General features: G+C 39.4%; 1 protein-coding gene across 3 annotated transcripts in view; it reads left to right on the top strand.

Moving 5' to 3' along the window:
* LOC111866632 (integrin alpha-9) overlaps positions 1 to 20,218 on the top strand; it is a 39,232-nt gene extending 19,014 nt beyond the window's left edge. For all 3 annotated transcript variants that reach the window (XM_023855765.1, XM_023855766.1, XM_033752357.1), the window contains 8 exons: positions 804 to 967; positions 3,357 to 3,438; positions 3,764 to 3,877; positions 12,351 to 12,759; positions 14,072 to 14,168; positions 15,023 to 15,155; positions 17,819 to 17,869; positions 18,489 to 20,218. In XM_023855765.1, the coding sequence (XP_023711533.1) occupies positions 804 to 967; positions 3,357 to 3,438; positions 3,764 to 3,877; positions 12,351 to 12,759; positions 14,072 to 14,168; positions 15,023 to 15,155; positions 17,819 to 17,869; positions 18,489 to 18,563 (1,125 nt within the window). In that variant the 3' untranslated portion in view covers positions 18,564 to 20,218. The remainder of the gene's footprint in view (positions 1 to 803; positions 968 to 3,356; positions 3,439 to 3,763; positions 3,878 to 12,350; positions 12,760 to 14,071; positions 14,169 to 15,022; positions 15,156 to 17,818; positions 17,870 to 18,488) is intronic.
* Positions 20,219 to 20,862: the final 644 nt, after the last annotated feature.

Consider the following 20,862-nt stretch of genomic DNA (forward strand, 5'->3'; position numbering starts at 1 on the left):
TCGTGGAATTTTTAAGGGCGGAAAAATTCAGGGAACAAGTCCTCCTGGAGGGAGTTTAAGCCGTGGGTTCCGTGTCGTAGATTTACGGCACGTAAAAGATCCTCATGTCTCTAGGAGACCTCTGAGCAAAATTAGGCAACGTTTCCCGTCCAAGTAGTTTCCATGCCTCCAGTAGATGGGGAAGTTATCGGGTACCACTGCCAGCCTCGCTGGCTGAACGGGTCTGATAGCGAGCACCAGTACCGGCAGGGTATGGCGACTGGTAGAATATCAAAAGGGGACGTACAATAGACTATTAGTCGCGGTGCATGGGGAAACCCACCCCCTCCAATAATAATAATAATAATAATATCCCCAGCTATTGCAGAGGCCAATAAAATGCGGATCTATACATCCACTCCCTCATACGCATTCATAGCGTAGTGCTTAATTAGATAAGCACAGGAACAATTTTACCTTCCTTTTAAACCTACAACTGTATAAGATGAAGACGTATAGGACCCAATCTAGATTCGGTTTAATGCATGCCCTAACTCCTTGAGATCACCAATCAAAATTCATAATATCCTGCCTGACTTGCTCATTAATAATATTGTTCTTGTATATTATTTTACATGGCAGTGCCAATTATTGGTTGTCATTTAGCAGTTTTAACTACAGTTTTCTTTCTCGTGAGGTTCTGTGAAATGTGGTGATTTCGAAATAACCCCCCCCCCCCGACTGCCTAACAAAACTATTCCCATTCCTGCAATGAAGAGACCCGTTTCCACAGGATGGACTTATCGTGACACCTCGCGTTTCAGTACACGATGGACCTGGTGATGAGCATGAAGGATGTACCTGCCGGCACGAAAACCCTGACCTTCAAAGTGAACGTGACAAGCGCTGGGAATGACAACAACCCCAGCGATAATCATAAGGAGTTGGTACTGCCAATTGTGATCCAGGCGGATATGACAATAGCTGGGTGAGTACTGCGACTTCAAACCGGATTTCAGCTTAGACTGATCGTGTGTTGCGTACTGAGGCCACAGAAAGGAAACCCATCCATTGACAGCCACCACTTCTTTCGATCTGCTATGCTTCTTCCTTCAGAGTTTCTCTATAATATTCTTCAATCTCCAGCCATTCTGTTTTTACTAATGTAGGTACTGATAACAACAACCTGCCCGCCTACATAAGGTTGGTGGTCCTGCAGTGCTAAGGCTTGGTGACTAATTTCGTACTTTCATGACGTTACTTGAAGTCAGTTATCAGGTACTTACTGGTCCCGATTATTATTATTAGCTTTCGTCCCTCAAAAAGACACTGTCCCTCTTCTCGGTGCGCCCTTACTACCAACGTGGTGGGTAAAGATCTCGACATATTTGCAGACGGAGCGGTTTCTCTGAATCATATTTTACAAGCATGTACCAAAACTTTTACGGTGTTACTTGATTAGTGTTTTCATTCCCTACAAATGTGTATACCTCGGCTAACTTTAATCTTCTTATGTAATTGGTTTTAATTTATTGACTTGTTATTAATTTTATTAATTTTAAGCTATCACTCACAGGTGTCTTATCTTAGTATTTAGTTACTAGCAGTATTAGCAACATTTGTAATATTTCATAAATGTATGTATATATTTCAGTCTTCTTTAGATTTATATTCACAGATTTATTTGTCATATTTGTATTTTGTTTTAATTATTTTCTGTACCTTATATACTCGTGCTGACTTTGTAATTGGCCACTGTGCTGTTAAGTTATTGCACGTAAATAAACATGAATTGAATTGAATTGAATAATTTTATTAATTTTAAGCTATCACTCACAGGTGTCTTCTCTTAGTATTTAGTTACTAGCATTATTAGCAACATTTGTAATATTTCATAAATGTATGTATATATTTCAGTCTTCTTTAGATTTATATTCACAGATTTATTTGTCATATTTGTATTTTGTTTTAATTATTTTCTGTACCTTATATACTCGTGCTGACTTTGTAATTGGCCACTGTGCTGTTAAGTTATTGCACGTAAATAAACATGAATTGAATTGAATTGAATTATTATTATTGGTGCTCGAGCGCATCTAGTAGAAGTTTGGGTCCGTCTATTTTTATTGTTTTCCCCTCATGTTCCATATACTTATACCGTTGTCTTAGAGAAATTAAGTCTACAATCTTTACGTAAACGGAGACGTGACCCTAATGCACTTTTTTTTTGTTCCGGTCTATCATGGCCTTAAATCCTGAGCTTCCCTTTTGGAAAATGTTAGCCTTCATATTCCTCCAAACATTTTTATGGACTTTCTTTATTTGACGTTTGTCCCCCTAATAAACACTGTCCTTCTGCTCGGTGCGTCTGTGCTGCCAACGCGGTGGGTAAAGATCTCGACATATTTGCGGTCGGAGCCGTTTCTCTCAATTACATTTATACTAATTAACCTTAAATTTTAATAGTATTTGTTCAAAATCCTAATGATCTGTGTTATGTAGTTGTTGTTACCTCTCCTCATATTCGTTCGTTTGTTTGTTTGTTTACTTTTCACTATTAATGTGTTTTTCCTCCAGTGCTTGCCTTCATTTTGTCTTTGACTTTATGTAGTGTTTGTATCTGCACTGTGCTGTGTCTGTAATTGGCCTTGTCGCTGTTGACTCGGAATATAAATATTAAAGAATTAAAATGAATTGAATTATTATCTTGCGCATCAAGTCCCAGACGTAATACTCGAACCCGCATCCCAAGTGTTTACATGTTTCTTCCCGTTATTATAGAAAGGAGATCGGCCTGGGCATGTGAAGTTCTGTAACAGAAATATTTGACGTAAATCTTTCAGGAGGTGTCATTCAAACGCAATTTTTTTTACTTAATTCTTTTCTCTGCTTTTAGAACTTCTGATAAAATTAGATTTGATCAAAAAGGAGAAACATATAATTTAGACGAGAAATATTGCTTTATGAATTAAATTATAACAACATAAATATTATGCAGTATTCCTAGTCTATAACGTTTGGTTGACTTTGTCATTGATACATGTCTTAACGTACAAATATACGTAATACTTACAAGCATTGCATTCAACGCAAACTGAACATTATATAAAATGGAACATATTTACATGAACTACTCTCATTTCCACGGTTCTGTGATCATGGTACGGGGTTTTACATGGTCATTACGACTGTTGAGGAAATTAAAGTGAAACAGAAACATGGATGCCAATGTAAATGCCTGGTTTTAGACACTTTTGTGACATTAGCCTATAGGATATTGTAGGTTCTAGGAAATGATGAGATTTGATGTTTTCTCCAGTTTATTGGAATAACTTTGTTGTTGCTGGTCGTAATAAGTGAATTGCTTTTCATTCCAGGATACCCAGTCAGGATCAAATTGTGTATATGACAAAGGGGAACACATACATTAAGGATCTGACGCTAAGCCATACGTTCCAGGTAATTTGGAAAATATTTGCAGAGCTTCACTACAGCGAGAAAGCGACTGCATTTACATTGTCCTTTGATATTCAAGACATCAAATTGTTTACAAGTTTAATTATGTCTTATGTGAAAAAGCGGTGATTAAAATACTTTTGAAATACCCTGTTTAATAGTAGTATGCCCTGCCAGTTCCATACACCAGCACCATTAAAACACCACTCTAAATAAAGTGATAAAATCGAAGTGGCACAAATATACATCTAACTAAGGATCAACAGCAGTTCACCTCACAAAATTTCCGAAAATGGAAAGTATTAACTAGGATTTCTTTTGCGGTCAGGTGTGGAACTCGGGACCAAGTACCGTGGAGACAGCGGAGATTGAGTTTCAGATTCCACATCAATATGTTTTGCCACCGACACAAGAAATCTTTATGAGGGTTTTAGAGCCCCAGGTGAGTTCACCTCTTTGATAATTTAAATTACACTTCCGTTCTACGAAGTATTCATTTATTGTTTTAAAAGTATACTTTATTGTATTGTTTATGTGAGTCAGTGTCAAGATACATTTTAATATCGAGACTTACAATGACTATATTTTGTTAGACTAATTGCTGTCAGTGACCGCCTCTGTGGTCTAGTGGTCAGAGTTCCTGGCTACAGATCCAGAGGTCGGGTTTCATTCCCGGCGCTACCAGATTTTCTGAGAATCAGTGTGTCTGGAACGGGGTCCACTCATCCTCGTGAGGATAATTGAGGAGCTATTTCAAGGAAATAGCGGCTCCGGTCAAGAAAATCGCGATTAACGGCCGTGAGGATTCGTTGCGCTGACCACGCGACACCTCTATCCACACTGACTTCGCCGACAAGCGGCGGTCGCTCGGTCACTATAGTTCCCTTGCGGACTACAGGTCACGGAGTTTGTTTCTTGTTTAATTGCTCTCAGCGTGTATATATATATGTATTACGAGATTTGTTAAGGTTTTAGCCGTAATCTGTATTATCTTGACATCTTCCAACAAGGTATGTGTGAATCATTATAAACACCTATCAGTTTCTTGTGGGTCATTTTACGATGTTCTCAGTGGCTAAATTATAGTGTCAACTGCTGGGCAATAGAAGAATGGTTGACTATAGGGATTCTATAGGAGGCACCATCCCAGGATTTGCCTGGAGGGACTGGGGTAAAGCAAAGTCACATGGTACCCGGTGTCCCGGCCAAAATTCCAATACGTTACCTCCCGAACGTAAGTCTAGACCTAGGGTATCCAAACTACGGCCCGCGGACCACATGCGACTCGCGATGTGATTTTATCCGGCCCACGAAAGAATTGTGCAGAAATGCGCCAATTGAACTAATTTTTCAGTGAGTACTGGTAAATGTGATTCCGAGCTTATTGACATGACATATTATACTGCAGTTCGATGGCTTAGCTGTGGAAAGGTTCTTTCGCTCTTCTTTCAGCTCAGGAATGAAACTGATATATTTCTTACCGAGAAAAACCATCACGAACCACTTTTATCAGATACAGAGTGGCTTTCGAAATTAGCATTTTTTGCTGATCTGGTGAACCATTTGAATTTAAAGTTGCAGGGTGAACATAACTTACTCTGTGATTTATTTGCACTTATCAAGGCATTCAGAGCAAAGTTGATACTTCTGGAAAGCCAAGTGAAAAATTGTAACTTCGTTCATATGCTATCTCCGGGGGGGAGGAGTGTTTCTAGAGGAAATGTCATGCAGCCGTTACAACAAGAAAAAGTGCGAAGATCAGAAGGAACATCATGGCTACAAGATTGGAACATGGAATGTAAGGACCTTGAATCAAGCAGGCAAATTGGAGAGTTTGAAAACGGAAATGCAGAAGAATGAGGTGTCTGTTTTAGGTGTCAGCGAAGTGCAGTGGAAAGGACAAGGTGAAATAAGAAGTGGTGATTATACAGTGTATTATTCTGGAGGTGAACGGGCCGAAAGAGGTGTGGCAATAGTGGTGCATAAAAGTGTAGTGAGGAGTGTTGTTAAGAAGATTGCTTGTAATGACAGAATTATTGCTCTGAAGTTAAAGGCGGAACCGGTAGATATACTGATTATACAAGTGTACATGCCAACATCAGAGTATGAAGATGATGAAGTGGAAAAAGTGTATGACACAATTGAAGAAATTCTTCAGGAAGATGGAAGAGGAGACACAAACAGCATCATATTGGGAGACTGGAACAGCATTGTTGGAGATGAACCATATCAGAATATTGTTGGATCACATGGACTAGGAAGACGGAATCACAGAGGTCAAATGCTTATTGACTTTTGTGAACGAAATGGATTGATTGTTACCAACACTTGGTTCAAGAAGCCAAAGAGAAGAATTTACACATGGAAGGCACCTGGGGATTGGAAGAGGCATCAGCTGGACTACATCCTTGTGAAACATCGATTCAGAAACAGTGTGAAGGATGTGAAGACGCTTCCTGGGGCAGACATTGACTCTGACCACAACTTGCTGGTTGCCAAGTTCCGAACCAGGTTGAAGAAAATTATAGGATTTCGAAAGCGCAGACCCAGATGGGATTTGGAGAAGTTATATGCTCAAAGACAAAGCGTGCAAGAGACTCTAGAAGAGAAACTCGGTGCAATTGAAGGTGAAAGCGGAAATGCTGAAGCGCAGTGGAACGATATAAAAGAATGCATGTTAGATACTATCAGTGATTTGGTAGGTAAAGTTGAGAAGATAGCAAGAAAACCATGGGTTACACAGGAGATGATGAGTAAAATGGAGGAGCGAAGGAAATGGAAGAATGTCAACAATGAAGAAGGCAGGAGGAAATACAGGAGACTGAGGAATGAATTGAAAAGAGCCACGGACAGGGCCAAAAAGGAATATCTTGAGAAGATATGTAATGAGATTATGGAATTTCAAAGAACAGGCCGTTATGATTTGATGTACATGAAGACAAAAGAACTAGGATGGAAAGAGAATCATGGGATTCAAAATGTTGGCATCGAAGACTCCCAGGGGAATAGAATAGTAGATCAGAGGCAAGTGCTGAAAATTTGGGAAAATTATATTTCAGAACTATATGATCGACCTAATCGGCCAGAAACCTTAGAAGTTGAACCGGAAGAAGAAGTAGATACAGACGAGAAAGGACCATATATTTTACAAAGTGAGGTGGAAAAAGCTATCAAGGAAATGAGGAAGGGAAAGGCTACAGGAGATGATGATGTACCTGGAGATGTGCTCAAGTTACTGGGAGAAGGTGGTTTGAAAACACTGACAAAACTAATGAACACCATATATGAAAGTGGAGAGTGGCCCAAGGACTTTACAGAAGTTACAATGATTGCCTTAAAGAAAAAGACAAAAGCTACAAAATGCAGCGACCATCGCACAATAAGTCTTATTGCACATACAGCAAAGATAATAGCAAAGATACTTAAAAGAAGAATTGAAAGGAAAATAGAGGATGTACTTGGAGAAGATCAGTTTGGATTTAGAAGAGGAAAAGGAACCAGGGATGCAATTGGGATGATGAGAATTATAGCGGAACGAACTTTGGAGATAGATGAAGAACTGTGTGTTTGCTTCATAGACTGGCAGAAGGCATTTGACCGGGTAAACTGGACCAAATTAATGCAGATCCTGAAAGAAACAGGTATCGATTGGCATGAAAGAAGATTGATTAGCAAATTGTACATGGATCAGAAAGTTAGAGTACGACTGGACAGGGGGGAGACAGGAAGTGTGCAGATTGGAAGAGGAGTTCGACAAGGATGCTGTTTATCACCAATTCTGTTCAACTTGTACAGCGAATGCCTTACCAAGGAAGCTCTGGATGGGCTCGGTGACTTCAAAGTAGGAGGGCAAATTATTCAAACTGTGAAATATGCAGATGACCTTGTGTTAATGGCTAAGGAAGAAACTGTGCTACAGGGCATGATTGATAGACTAATTGAAATTGGAAGGTGCTATGGCATGGAAATGAATGTGGAGAAAACAAAAGTAATGAAAATTTCGAGACAACCAACCCCAGTCACAATAAAGATAGACCAAAAACAAGTGGAGAATGTGAAATGTTTTAAATATTTGGGTAGCTTGTTAACAGATGATGGAAGGTGTACTTGTGAAATTAAATCCAGGATTGCCATGGCAAAAGCTGCATTTAGCAAGAAGAAGAATCTTTTTACCAGCAAATTGGACTTAAATTTGAGGAAGAAACTAGTGAAATGCTACATTTGGAGCATAGCTCTGTATGGGGCTGAAACATGGACACTTAGGGCAGTAGATCAGAAACATCTGGAAAGTTTTGAAATGTGGTGTTGGAGAAGGATGGAGAAGATCAGTTGGACCGATTATGTGAGAAATGAAGAAGTGTTAATTAGAGTCAGTGAGCAGAGGAATATCCTACATGAAATAAGAAAATGGAAGGCTAATTGGATTGGTCATGTTTTACGCAGAAACTGCCTTCTAAAAGAAGTTATCGAAGGAAAGATAGAGGGGCGGATAGAAGTGACAAGAAGACGAGGAAGAAGACGTAAGAAGATGCTGGATGACCTTGGGGACAGAAGAGGATATTGTCATTTGAAGGAGAAAGCTCTAGATCGCATTAAGTGGAGGAATTGTTTTGGAAGAGACTGTGGACCTGTCGTCTTGACAGATTACTGATGATGATGATGTTCATATGCTATACTGTGCAGAGTTGCATAAAAAGGATGAAGCAGAATTTCCTTCCTCATTTGCAAATTTGGTCATTTCAGATTTGAAGGAACAATTTCGGAAGCGAATTCCTGATTTGGATTCCAGTGCTCAGGAAATTGAATTGTTTCAAAATCCGTTTGACTGTGATGCTGCAGATGTCCCAAGTCAAATTCAAATGGAAATTATTGAACTTCAGGAAAATTATCATATTAAAGACAAATACAAGGAAAGAAATTTGACCGAATTTTATAAATTTCTGAAATCTGAGCAATTTCCAAATTTAAAGAAATTTGCCTGTAAATTTATCTCCATTTTTGGGACGACATATCTGTATGAACAAACTTTTTCCCGGATGAAGTACATCAAGTCGAAATACAGGGCAATTTTTTCCGATGAACATTGGAAGTCGCTACTTGTGATTAGCCTTTCAAAATTTGAACCTCAATTTAATCAGATTTTAAGAATGCAAAAAGAGTTCCATCATTCACATTAATTGTTTTATTATAATTTGTGATGAAAATATGAGCATTTGCTGCTACTGTCTGTTGTCATTAATATACGATAATTTATTCTCACGTACTTTGTATTTAGTTTATAAAATTCTGTGCTTTCAATAAAACTCATATACCTAGAGTTATTAATTTCTCATTTTATCTGGCCCATTGAAAGTGCTGAAATACCTAATGTGGCCCGCGGTTCGAAAAGTTTGGAGACCCCTGGTCTAGACCATTACAACTGGCCACTACGTTAAATGGTCATAGTTTTTCCTTTCCGTAGAAAAGGTTGTAACCGAGTTAATAGATACTGCAGGGAGGACGTATCAGAATAAAAGTAATGTATTCATTTTCTTTCAGTTAAAAGAATTTATAAAAAAAAAGCCCTAGTAGTAGACATTCAGAGGTATATAAATTTTCGTACATTTGTATGACTGCACACGCAAGAGATAGAGATAGAGTGAGAAAAAGGATTATTCTGTTTAACTGTGAAAATTTAAAACGTAAATTTGGAGAAATGACAGTTGTAAAGATGGCATAACTTAATGTTTCTTGGAAAAGAAATCTTACATTTTCTTTGAAATATTATATTGGATACAACACAGATTTGTTAAAATTTACATAATATTATTACAGCATGTAGAGTAACAGGATTCGAACTCAGTCTTTTTTTAATTCCTTAGTGGGGGGTGGAGTCCAGCTGGGTCCACTCGGCACGGCGACCACTGATTGGCCTATTGTAGCCGGGTGATTATGATGATGGAGAATTTGGTTTAATGAAGATTGGCAAGGGAAACCGAAGAACCCGGAGAAAACCCGCCCCAGCGCCACTTTATCCACCACAAATCTCACTTGACCAGACCCGGGATTGAACCCGGGCTGCCGCTGTGGGAAGCCAACTACTAATAACTTGAGCTATGGCGCGCCCTCAAACTCAGTCTTACCTACAATTTATTGCTTAGTCAACAGCAGAGTAACCACTCACATTCGAATTAGGATAGTGATAGAATGGCAACATATACGAGTATCATATGATTTATGTTCATTTACAGATTGCGAAAAACCTTTAATTTATATAGTTTAAGGATCAACTTAGAGAAAATATTGAGAGGTTGGTTACTGAGGTGGTGCCGTAGTTTCCTGAGAATCTCTGTGTTGTGGTTGATCTTGTTTAATCTCAGTTCACATTACATTAAATCACTCTCATATCAAATGATGAAAATTGTACAGCATCGAATAAAAATTTGGAGGTGTTTATAAATATCGATTTAGAAGGATAAGCTGGGCAGTGGTGGCCATAGAGAATGATTCAAAGGGACCTTAGAGAATATTTTATAAAACTGTGGTCTTTATTAGGGGTGCTCAAAAAGGCGCCCCGTGACGGCCTTGGCGACGAATCTTCGGGTTTTATAAAAACATATAATGTATAAGAAGTGGAGTCTCGTCAAGTGGAACTATTTTAATAATGAAGTAAATAAAATATTCGGATTACTGTGTGTTTGAACTCTATCATCTTCCAATATTCTGAACACAGCGTTTCTGAACCGGCATCTGTTTCCATCTTCGCGTGAGAGGATGAGAGACGCATACCGTCTAGGTTCTTTAGAAAGAGCTAACCCCAGTCACTAATGGCTCCAAGAGAGTAATTGCAACCCGCCCCATTTCCTGGAGACAGAAATAGATCCAGTTTTCGAAACGTACTGTTTTCTTAGTGTCCTATAGGACATCTGATGTTGGACAAAGTCCAAACGCTCAGTAATCCCGTGTGTCACACACCGTTGCCAGAACCCTTCTTGCATGTTGCTGCCACTAGCGGCCATGATTAAGAGGCAAACCAACATTATGAACGAAGTAAATAGTTCTGTCCTTTGCGATACAACGATGTGTAGTCCGTTGGAAACCAACCGACGTTTCCGAAGAATAGTTGCCTGAATAGTCAGGGTGGAAAAATAATACAAGGCAGAAACCAAGATGAACTGGGTAGGAAGTTCTGATTCGCTTATTCTTCGACACTGAAGATGAGGCGAAATATTCTCTCGAAGCGTCAGCTGTATTTCAAAGGACTGTATGACGTAGCCCAGAAGATAGAAGCCTATCTAGCTACAAATGTGAGAACTTCAGTTTCTACATTATCAAGGAAGTATTTTACGTAATAAAATACTACACTATCATTCAAGGCACTAGTGAGAGGCGTGAATGTTAAAACCAAGTAAAAAGTAAAGTCGTCCCTGCGCTTAGCTAATTAGCCACTATTCCATGAAGGCGTATGGAGGAGTGGATACATAAATCCACATTTTTTTTTCCACCTCGACAGCAGCTGGAGGTGAGTGGTCAGCTTCACGCCCCGGCCGCTTTACAATTGGTTCCCAGTGGATATGAGGTCGGATGTACCCCAGAGCCGGCCTGGACGACGGGGAGAAGATTTCTTCACCCTACTGGGACTCGAACTGCCATCTCTGAGTCACCCAGCCCGCAGCTAGTCTCTATACAGACTATATTAAAACCACTTAGTTAAAATAAATTAAGATCACTTAAAATGTCGTGTGTTGATAAGATAGAGCTGTATAAAATGTACGAAGATAAAGGTGTCCCTGTAACAGGCCGTGGAGGCCCATAGGGTTGTGAGACTTCTAACCTCCCACATTTTCTCTAGATAATCTGCTCCTAGATGGCGGTAAGTTTGTCAGCCTTACGCGGCGGCCGCCCTTTATCTCCCAGGAAGTTTCCTGGTACTCATTTTTGTTAGAGGCTGAGTCGACACCAGTGCCATAATGCGGCTGGAAGGATTAGGTAAATTTAAAATAAAAAAAGCCACTTTTTCCAGTGTCTTAATCGCACGTTGCCTAGACAAATACGAAGGGCTGGAGGATAATTATACTCATTCCTAATGTAGACATTCGATGAAGGTGCGTTGCTTCATGCCATCTAGCAGCTATGCTTTATCGCGTGTTTTAATCCAAATTATTTCCATCACTTACTAATGTCGTCGAGACAGCTCTCATAACAACAGAATGAAGTAAAACGATAAAGGTATATCTGCCCCCGTGTCTTGACCTCGCCTTGCCTGCATATGTATCAAGAGCTGAAGGAAAATTTTACTATCACGTGTATCAGTAATTAAGACGCCTGTTTGGATTAGTGAATAGGTTCATTGGATCTTCACTAGTCGTAACTACAATTAGTTTTTACACTCTCAAGATTACTGTAGCTATAGCACATCATTTCTTCAATATCTGTTAACACTTCACAGCTGAATCCTCACAACTCCTTTCCGTGACGGCTTCATGTCCTTGTCTCATGGCTTCTCAGTTATGACTGACTGCAAACGACCTTCAATGTCCCCTATAAACCTTCGGCACGGACACCATAGAAAACACTCATTATTATAGACGTGTTTACAGTTCAGTTGCTTAGCACTGGGCATGGCGCTGACCACTCTGAAAACATTTCTTCTGTTGTCAGAATCGTTGCGTAACTTAGCAACGGAGTGTTTACCTAGGATCTCTCTTGGCGGGAAATTGTTTACCGACCCGTTGCCTAGCAATGGATATACATATAACAATACCCATTCATAATCTCAACGTTCAATAGAGGTGCGTGATCAGCTACAAGCTATAGCTGCTATATGCGATGGAAAATTGTGCCGCCGTTATGTTTGCCCTCGCTCAGCCCGTAAGTACAGAATAATTGCATTAATATTGCAAACTTTTTAATAAATTCCTGTTAAACTTCTTTAGTTGCAGACTTCTGCAAGCATCATGTGCACACCTGTGATGGGGTTTAGCTTCTGGAATCCTTCCAGTGAAATTCCCACGATTGACCCCAATTTGTCGGATGGTGAAGGACCCGATGATGACTTTTATCAGCTGAGCAATAGAAGACCCCCATCTCTATCGAAACGTTCTGTCTCCAATACCGAAAACCGAGAAGAGAATTTCGCCGATTCCATGCCAAAAGTCTCTGTACCAGATGATGCGCCATCAACTTCCAACTTCAGTATGCCTCCGTCAAAGAGGACTTTGTTCCTGAACTGCACAGATCCGAAAGTGGATTGCTTCACGGTGAAATGTTCTGGAGGTCCTTTCTTACCCAACAAGACTCAAGCAGTAATTAACTTCCAGCTCAGACCTGACTTCGTAGTTCTGGGTAAATCTTAAGCTTACTGGGTAGTTGATAGCTAACTCATTCAAGCATTTACGTATCGTTCCATTCCATATACATTGCAACAAGGTCTATCTTAAACAGCGGACAGACTCTAAACTGCCAGTAAACAAAATGCTTTCTTAAAGAAACGGAAAGTTCATTGCCGCTTTCACAAATGCTCATTAACGCTCCCTGTTTTTGAGCAGTTCAGTCTAGAAGAGTGGTTCTCAACTTTTGTGAGACCGCGGCTCAGTAAATTCTTTTTTCTACGTATAAGACGAGGGCCCAGTATAATTGATGCCAGGGCCCGGTACTGGGCCGCGGCCCGGTGGTTGGAAAACACTGATCTAGGACATGAAATGAAATATAAAGAAATTACATGCGAAACGTCCCACACAACGTTTTTGCTGGCTGAAACACTTTAAGTGGCGAATCTGATGATTTGTTGCATTTTAAACGGTTTGTATCGGAAACTTGAATGCTGCCCAAAGTAACCGTTATGTTGATGTACATATAACTTCATCTGGAGTACTGAAGAACTTGAAAGGATTTATATTTAACGTATTACTTCGTAATATGTTTCATTTAAAAATTAAGCAGATTTACGTTCCTATATTTTCTCTAGTAAAATTTTTCCATTTATGATCTATCCATAGTGACTGCCAGTGTCCGCAAAATTACATCCTATTCTTTGCCATTGAGGACCAGTTTGATTGGCGTCATCTTGGCGTATAGAATGAAATAGAAACAAACATAAACATACATACAGAATGGGATTTACACGTATTTCTGGTTGTATTGAACGGTAGGTCCTGTCAGCGCCTCTTCCGCCATAAAAACAACTGAATATAATTTGTAGGCTCACAGCAGTGATTATGAAGTGTACTATCTTTTTGGATGTAACGTCATAAAGTCCGTTGAAAGCCAACCGAGGGTTCGGAGGAACATATCACTTCCATTTTCATGGCCAAATAAGCCGAGCAAAATACCAGCGTGAAATCTGGTGGAAAGATCGGCTTGCTTTCACGCTATTTTGTTCGGCATATTAGACCATGAAAACGAAGATCGATATGTTCTTCCGAAACGTCGGTTGACTTACAGCAGACTACAAGGCGTTATGTTACAGAAAGTAGTACTTTTTTAATGTAACTTGCTCGGAATTACGTTAAATATTTATTAAACTAATTTAATTACTCATGTATTACGCTGAGTTTGGTGTTTTAGATATTATAAATTTTGATTTTAAACGTAAACTGTATTTTCCCGCTTGTATCTATGTACAAAATGCTTTATAGGCTACTTAATTTTATTTCAGAATCGCAGCTACAAATGAAAGACATAATATTGTTTTCTTCAATGGGGACTGTAACAATCAGAGATCCACCGGACGCTCTACAACCTCAGGGGCACAAGTGAGTACTTCATATATAAGACATATGTGTATAATGGGGCAGTGTACACAACAATATTCGTGAAAAACAGAAAAGACACTATCGTATCAACATTTGTTTTATTTCGCTGTTGACGCTACGAGTTTCTGTCCTTATATTGGGCCATCATGAGGCGTACATTGACACTAACCCTAGTTCTCGAATTACATCAAATTTCAATATGGACCCATATTGTGTTCTTATGACACACAAGAAGGTGAGTAATATTAAGAATACTTCATATATTGTGTTTTGTGAGGATCAATGTTGAATTCAACTGGCTTAGGATAGAAATATATGGTGGGACCTTCTGAGCGTGTTAACCAATGCAGTGGGATGCTGAAATATAACATTACGAAATTATCAGATTTGCTTAGTGACAATTTTGTAGGTTTGTATTGTGGATGCAACTTATCCAGATCCCAGCAAGGCTAGCGGTCATGCTGGGCGATCTTTCTGTCTTGTTTCTGTGCTCAATCGCTGCTAGACAGACTATCATAACTTACTGCAATAGGCGATAGCAATTTAGAATATCAGAAATATATTCCTTCCTGCTACAAGCCGCAAGATCGCGGCTTCAATTCCCGATGAATTCATTTCATTTCTCGAGCGACCTAATCCTTCCAGTCGCACTATGTCCCTGGGGTAGACTCATCCTCTAATAGAAATGAGTACCAGGGATCTTCCTGTGTGCAAATGGCAGCAGCGCGTAAGAATTAATCACCATCTGTGAACCGATTGTCTAGAAAATGTTGGAGCCTCGATGTCTCAGAGAGCTATGGGCCTCCACGGCCTCTTTCAGTGCTAGTTTTTATTACACTTTTCTTCACTTACAGACCAGACTACGCAGATGTGCACACTAGGTTCCTTGGGACGATACCCGAAGGCAGTGTAGCTACGTGGATCATAGTGCTGGCCGTCATCTGCGGCATCCTGATACTGCTCCTCATTGCTACGGCTCTCCATAAGGTAAAACAGCCCACGTTTCGCGCTCTTTACTCTGAACTGTACACGACACTCAAGACTGAATTGAAAATAAATTTAATAAGAGCAGATTTCCATCTTCTTGGAGATAACGTCGTTGTCCCAAGCCATCAGATATATTGGGGAGAGGAGATATCGCTCCACCATTTTTGACCTCTGAGTCATATCGAAATGAATGCTCAGTTTCATGTCCCGTCCGGTTTAATTCCCAGGAAAGAACACGAAGTACCCACTGGACAGGAGGCTGGGTGGGTCCCAGAGTTGGTCTTGAAGCTATGGAGTAGACGAAACTCTCTTGCTCTTGTCCGGAGTCGAACCCTGGTCGTCCAGCCCGTAGCACGTCTCTGTACTGACTAAGCTACTTCGTCATGTAGCCCGTTGAAAGTCATGCGACTTTTCGAAATAACATACCGCAGCCTTACTTGCTGCCTGCTTCATGTTGGTTTCTTGCTTGGCCTACTCTTGAATCCTCAAAATGGCGGCGAAATCTTCCTCTCACTTTCGACGGCCTGCACGACGTTATATGCCAATAGATATAACTCTTTATATCACCGCTGGGAAACCTTTCTCTGCTCCTTAACAGGAGTATGTTTCATTCCGAGACAGACATATTTATTCTCTTGCCCTAGTTAGGAAATAAGCTGGTTCATGCTTGTATCGGCGTCAATTATGTAGTATCAGTTTCTTCGTCGATTCCCGCGGCACCGAATACGCAAACAACAACAATCTGCGTGGTCCGTGAAACGTTATAAAGAGTTCATTTGAGAAGAACTGTGTCGAGTTTCGAGACGCCAGCCTGCCGAGATGTGAATTTGAGAGCAGACGAATTTGAGTCGAGTCTTCGGAATTGGCAGTTGCAGAATAATGACAAGAAGGGAATTAGGCTGTGAAAAGAAGACTTCATGTGTAATTTGAAATTACAGTGAGACAGTTATAAATCCGTTGCCAGGATACGACTAATGATGACTGAGAACCGTAGTGTGTGTGTAACGGTGAACTGTAAATTGTGTAGATCAGTGATAGCGCTGTAGTCTCAAGTTGTGTGTATAAGGTGTCAATAAATCCAATCATCCAATCAAAAACCGTCTACAATTCACGCAAAACTCTTTCACGCGACAGTATGCAACGTCACTCCCAAAATTTCACCCATGGCGCTGCAGTCAGGGTCTGCTCGGTTACGTATATGACTCGCTGGTGCACACTTTCAGAACGTTTTGTACCAAGATATACTATAAACATTTTATTCTGAATAAATTTCTCGTTTTAAAAATGGCGATGTTGTGCATATGAGTTTTGCCACACTGGTCCTAGCCTTCTAATAAAACAAAAAACAAACAAATTCCGTGGTTTTAGTCCGCAAGCGAACCATACCGACCAAGAGACTTACGTTTTCCCCAACTAGCCCCTCTAATACACGACATTAATAACATGCCAGATGCCGTCTTCGTTTAAAGAATCACCTCGTATTACGTACCTTAAATTTCTTGCCTATGCCTATTTCAGTACAGTAGTATTACACATAGTTTACTGTGCCTTAATAAAGTAAAGCGAAGTCGAAATTTCCCACGTGCTTGGATATTAAGCCACGAAGAATCTAAGAGACTTGAGGGCAAACTCAATGTTCTCTGAACCTCAGAGTTAGACGGAACATACTTGTTAAGTTATTGCTTTAGCCAGCTAATCCCAAGAGAATGATTTCACAGTACGTGCATGATATGAAGCGGGTCGAACCCAAAGCCGGCCAGGATGCCGTGGGGTTATCCAACGCGTAGCTAAGTCCCTTATTGCATAAACCATCCGGGATTTCATAATATGAAGCTTGTTAAGAAATTTACTGGTACTCGACGCCAAACATTTAAGGGAATAATGTGAATACAATGGTATTGAATTCAACACTTTTACCACCTAACTTCTTTCTTCTTTTTTTGGTTTCTTGGGGTGGGGTAAGACTGAATCCACTTGTCACGTCTGCCACTGTTTGGCCTATTGTGCCAGCCCCGGATGATAGATGATCATGACTGTGGAGCAGTTGGTGGGATGAGAATTAGCAGCTGAATTCGAAGTACTTGGAGAAAACCTGTCCCGGTATTATTTTGTCCACCAAAAGTCCCACATAACCTTGGCTCGAATCCGGGCCTCCGCGGTGGGAATCCTGAGCTATGGCACGGCCTTAGCAACTTACAATACGTAAGTCCAAATGTTTAAGTGCGTATTTGTTTCAGTAACTTGCAGCCTGATAACGTGCGGAGTATGAGAAACCGAAATTTCAACATGAGTGTCTTGTTCTGCACTGCTGTGTGATTTCAAGGTCACCGCTGGATTCACTGAAATACGCTGTTGAAATGATTTCGTAATAACGTGACCATTTAATCTGCCACGATCTACCTGGGACAAGTACCTCATAAGGCCATTCTCTCGTATATCAAGTTCTTAACATAGGACAGTCCATACTCTTAAACATGCCTTTACCGTTCTTTGGATGAAAGCGAGATATAAGGCCACAGTGCGTGACCTTCCCTTTACTATTACTGCGACACGACCATTTTTAAGTACAAGTTCAGGAGCTTCATACAAATACGTTGTATTGCTCTTTTATTTTAGTGCACATATACGGGAAATTAAATTTGACTTCTTGTGTTTTCTTTCAGATTGGTTTCTTCAAGCGTGAAAAGAAAGAAGAACTGAAGGCTTTAAAAGATGTTAGTATCTGATATAGAAATTTAATAATTTCCATGATACTAAAGAGATATCTTACTTAGATAGACACAAATTTTCTTTTAATTAGCCCTTTGGTGGTTAATAATATTATTTAAAATATATATCTTCTGCAATCCCGTAATATTTCAGGTTTAGATTGCGACTTTTTTCAAATTAATATTATGATATTATAGTATCCGATAGGATATTGGTGGGAAAGCCAGAAGGAAAGGGACCGCTGTGAAGAACAAGGCGTAGGTGGGTGGGCAATATTAAAATGAATCTTAGAGAGATAGGATGGGATGGGATGGTTTGGATTGATCTGGCTCAGGGTAGGCACAAGCGGAAGGCCCTTGTAATCACGGTAATTAACCTTCGGGTTCCATAAAATGCTAGGAAATTCTTGAGTAGCTGCAAAATTGGCGGCTCCTCCAGAAGGGCTCAGCTCCATGAGTAAGTAAGTAAGTATCCGAATATAAACCATCAACCCTCAGCTGCACCTGAGACCTCTATTCGGTGATGTACACCAATTCCTTTAGTCTCCAATTTAAAAATTTTTTTATTCTTCCATTACAAGTTCTGGTTGGTGTCTGTAAAACTATTATGACATTTCACTTTCAGGCTGAAGTTGTCACAAATGAAGAGGAAGACTGCACCGATTTTCAGGCTGACGTCATCTCCAGCGACGAATTATGAAGTTCCAGGAGACTATAAATTCCAAATGAATTTCATAGTAGTTATTCTGCTCATGATAGACTATATTAAATTTTGGAAAATATGGATTCACGTCTACTATTGTGAAAGTTCACAACTTATGTGTGTTATAAGAGACTAAGCGTTAAGTGTTCATTAAGTAATGCTCATACAGAATGCTGTAATATTCAGTAACTTCTGTTAAACCAAGATGCGAAGTCAAAATCTGAATACGAGTTTATCAAAATTATTTTCCTATTCTGAATAAATGTTACTAAAACCCCGACATATTTTGACTAAAATTACCATCTTCAATGAGGATACGAGATAAAAACGGAATATTTAACTTTCAATACGTGTAAGTAAAATATTTAGGTCATAAAATTTGTGTGAATACTTAAACTATTATTACTTTATAGTTCATTGATGTAAATTTTTGTCAAATGCAGTTTCTTGATAATTAGAGGTTTACTTTATTGTGTAGTGTGGCCACAAGCTTGTTTCTAATGTATGGGTATGATGATGTACCGCATTGTTGCGTGGCTCTTGTGAGGTTGTATTTTGGAAATTTCACCTTAAAACAAAAGAGTATAAGACAGCAATACGCAATGTAGTACGACCAACTAATTATCAAGAAAAGTGCATTTTATAATGGTCCACATCAATGAGCTTTAAAGTAATATTGTTTTTAACTTTTTAATAAAAATATTATGCCTTAAACATATTGAATATTTTAGTCAGACACAAAATTCCTGAAGTTTTCTATAATATCTGGTAACCCCCTGGAGATTTTTGACCGAAGTAATTCGAGATTTTAATGGTAAGTAATCGGCATGAGAGAATAAATTAAATTTACTAGGAAAATGATTTCGTATCTTATTTTAACATCATAGTTATATAAGCAAAACGAATCATAGCAAATTTGTTTCTGCAATCAAATATTCCGAACTTCAAACTAATGTTTCGCTTTATTTTCGCATTTTCTTTGCGAAACCCTTTCTTCAGTTCACAAAGTATCACAAGTCTACACGGCGTCACACCGCAAAGCTTTTATTCTTCAGTCCTCTCCACGAGAACCCCAGATCCAATCGAAATGAGCCTGGTGTTACGGGAGAGGCTTTGTATCTCTTCCAAACTAACAAGGCCCCCTTTATATCGATTCCTGTTGATGTCAATGTTTGCTTTCTGATTACATACCTGCAGCTGCAGTAAACCGATTGGTGTCTGGTGGTAGGGTTCTGGAACGAGGATTGAGGGAAGAATTCATAGTTACAAAATGGTTAAGATTTGCTTGTCTCTAATATGGCTGTGTTGCTTAAATTTGTCATTGGTGACTATGGTTTGCGGGTTCAATCTGTCCCCCAAGCATGGAGTAGTGATAAAGGATCCGAGTGGGCAAGAAGGAAGCTTTTTTGGTTATACTGTTGCTCTGCAACAAGATGGCTGGTAAGTTTCTTATCCTAACTGTGTGTTAAGTCGCAGTTCAGCATAATGTGTAGACCTACTCTGTTGAGTTTAAGAAAGAGTGCTGTGTTTCTGTGTAGCCTAATTGAAATAACAAGTTCTATGATATATTTCCATATGAACACCTTGGCCGGAATAAGGCGGCTAGAATATGTTAAAATTAATAATTAATAAACATTATTTATAGCCATTAATTTTCAACGTTGCTTTACAATATACCATTATGCAGGCCAAAGAAAATAAGGAGGGAATGGAATTCAGTGGCACATATAGGAATTAGATTAACCGTCAACACAACAAATATACTCGCTTTTAATGTTTTACAATTCGACTTTATATCCAACTACCTCTTCACCCTCCCCTTCCTTTCCTTTCACTCCCCCTTCAACAATTTCCAAAACAACTCAATACACCACGATCATTACTAATCAGTCTACATCAAACCTATGCACAGATAGAACACACCGAACCTGTGTCGCACCGAAAATCGCATACGACATACGATCGTAAGTAATAACCTCACTAATATTCACTAAGACTCCCTCTATTCTTAACACTCACACATTAACTTATATATATATCATGATTACAGATATAACGATACATATCGTGATATATGCACGCCTAATATACCACAAATTAACAACGCGTACATCGTAAGTATTAAAACATATCATTGATTCATGTTATTAATATAGTCATATTAATATAGCATCTCCTCTAAAAACATTAATATACAGATACAAAGAAACAGGAATAAAAAACCATTAAAAGCGAGTATATTTGTTGTGTTGACGGTTATCTGGAACACACAACAGGAAGCAACCAATGAAAGAAA

Source organism: Cryptotermes secundus, unplaced genomic scaffold (genome assembly GCF_002891405.2).
Source record: "Cryptotermes secundus unplaced genomic scaffold, Csec_1.0 scaffold967, whole genome shotgun sequence".
NCBI classification, from domain to species: domain Eukaryota; kingdom Metazoa; phylum Arthropoda; class Insecta; order Blattodea; family Kalotermitidae; genus Cryptotermes; species Cryptotermes secundus.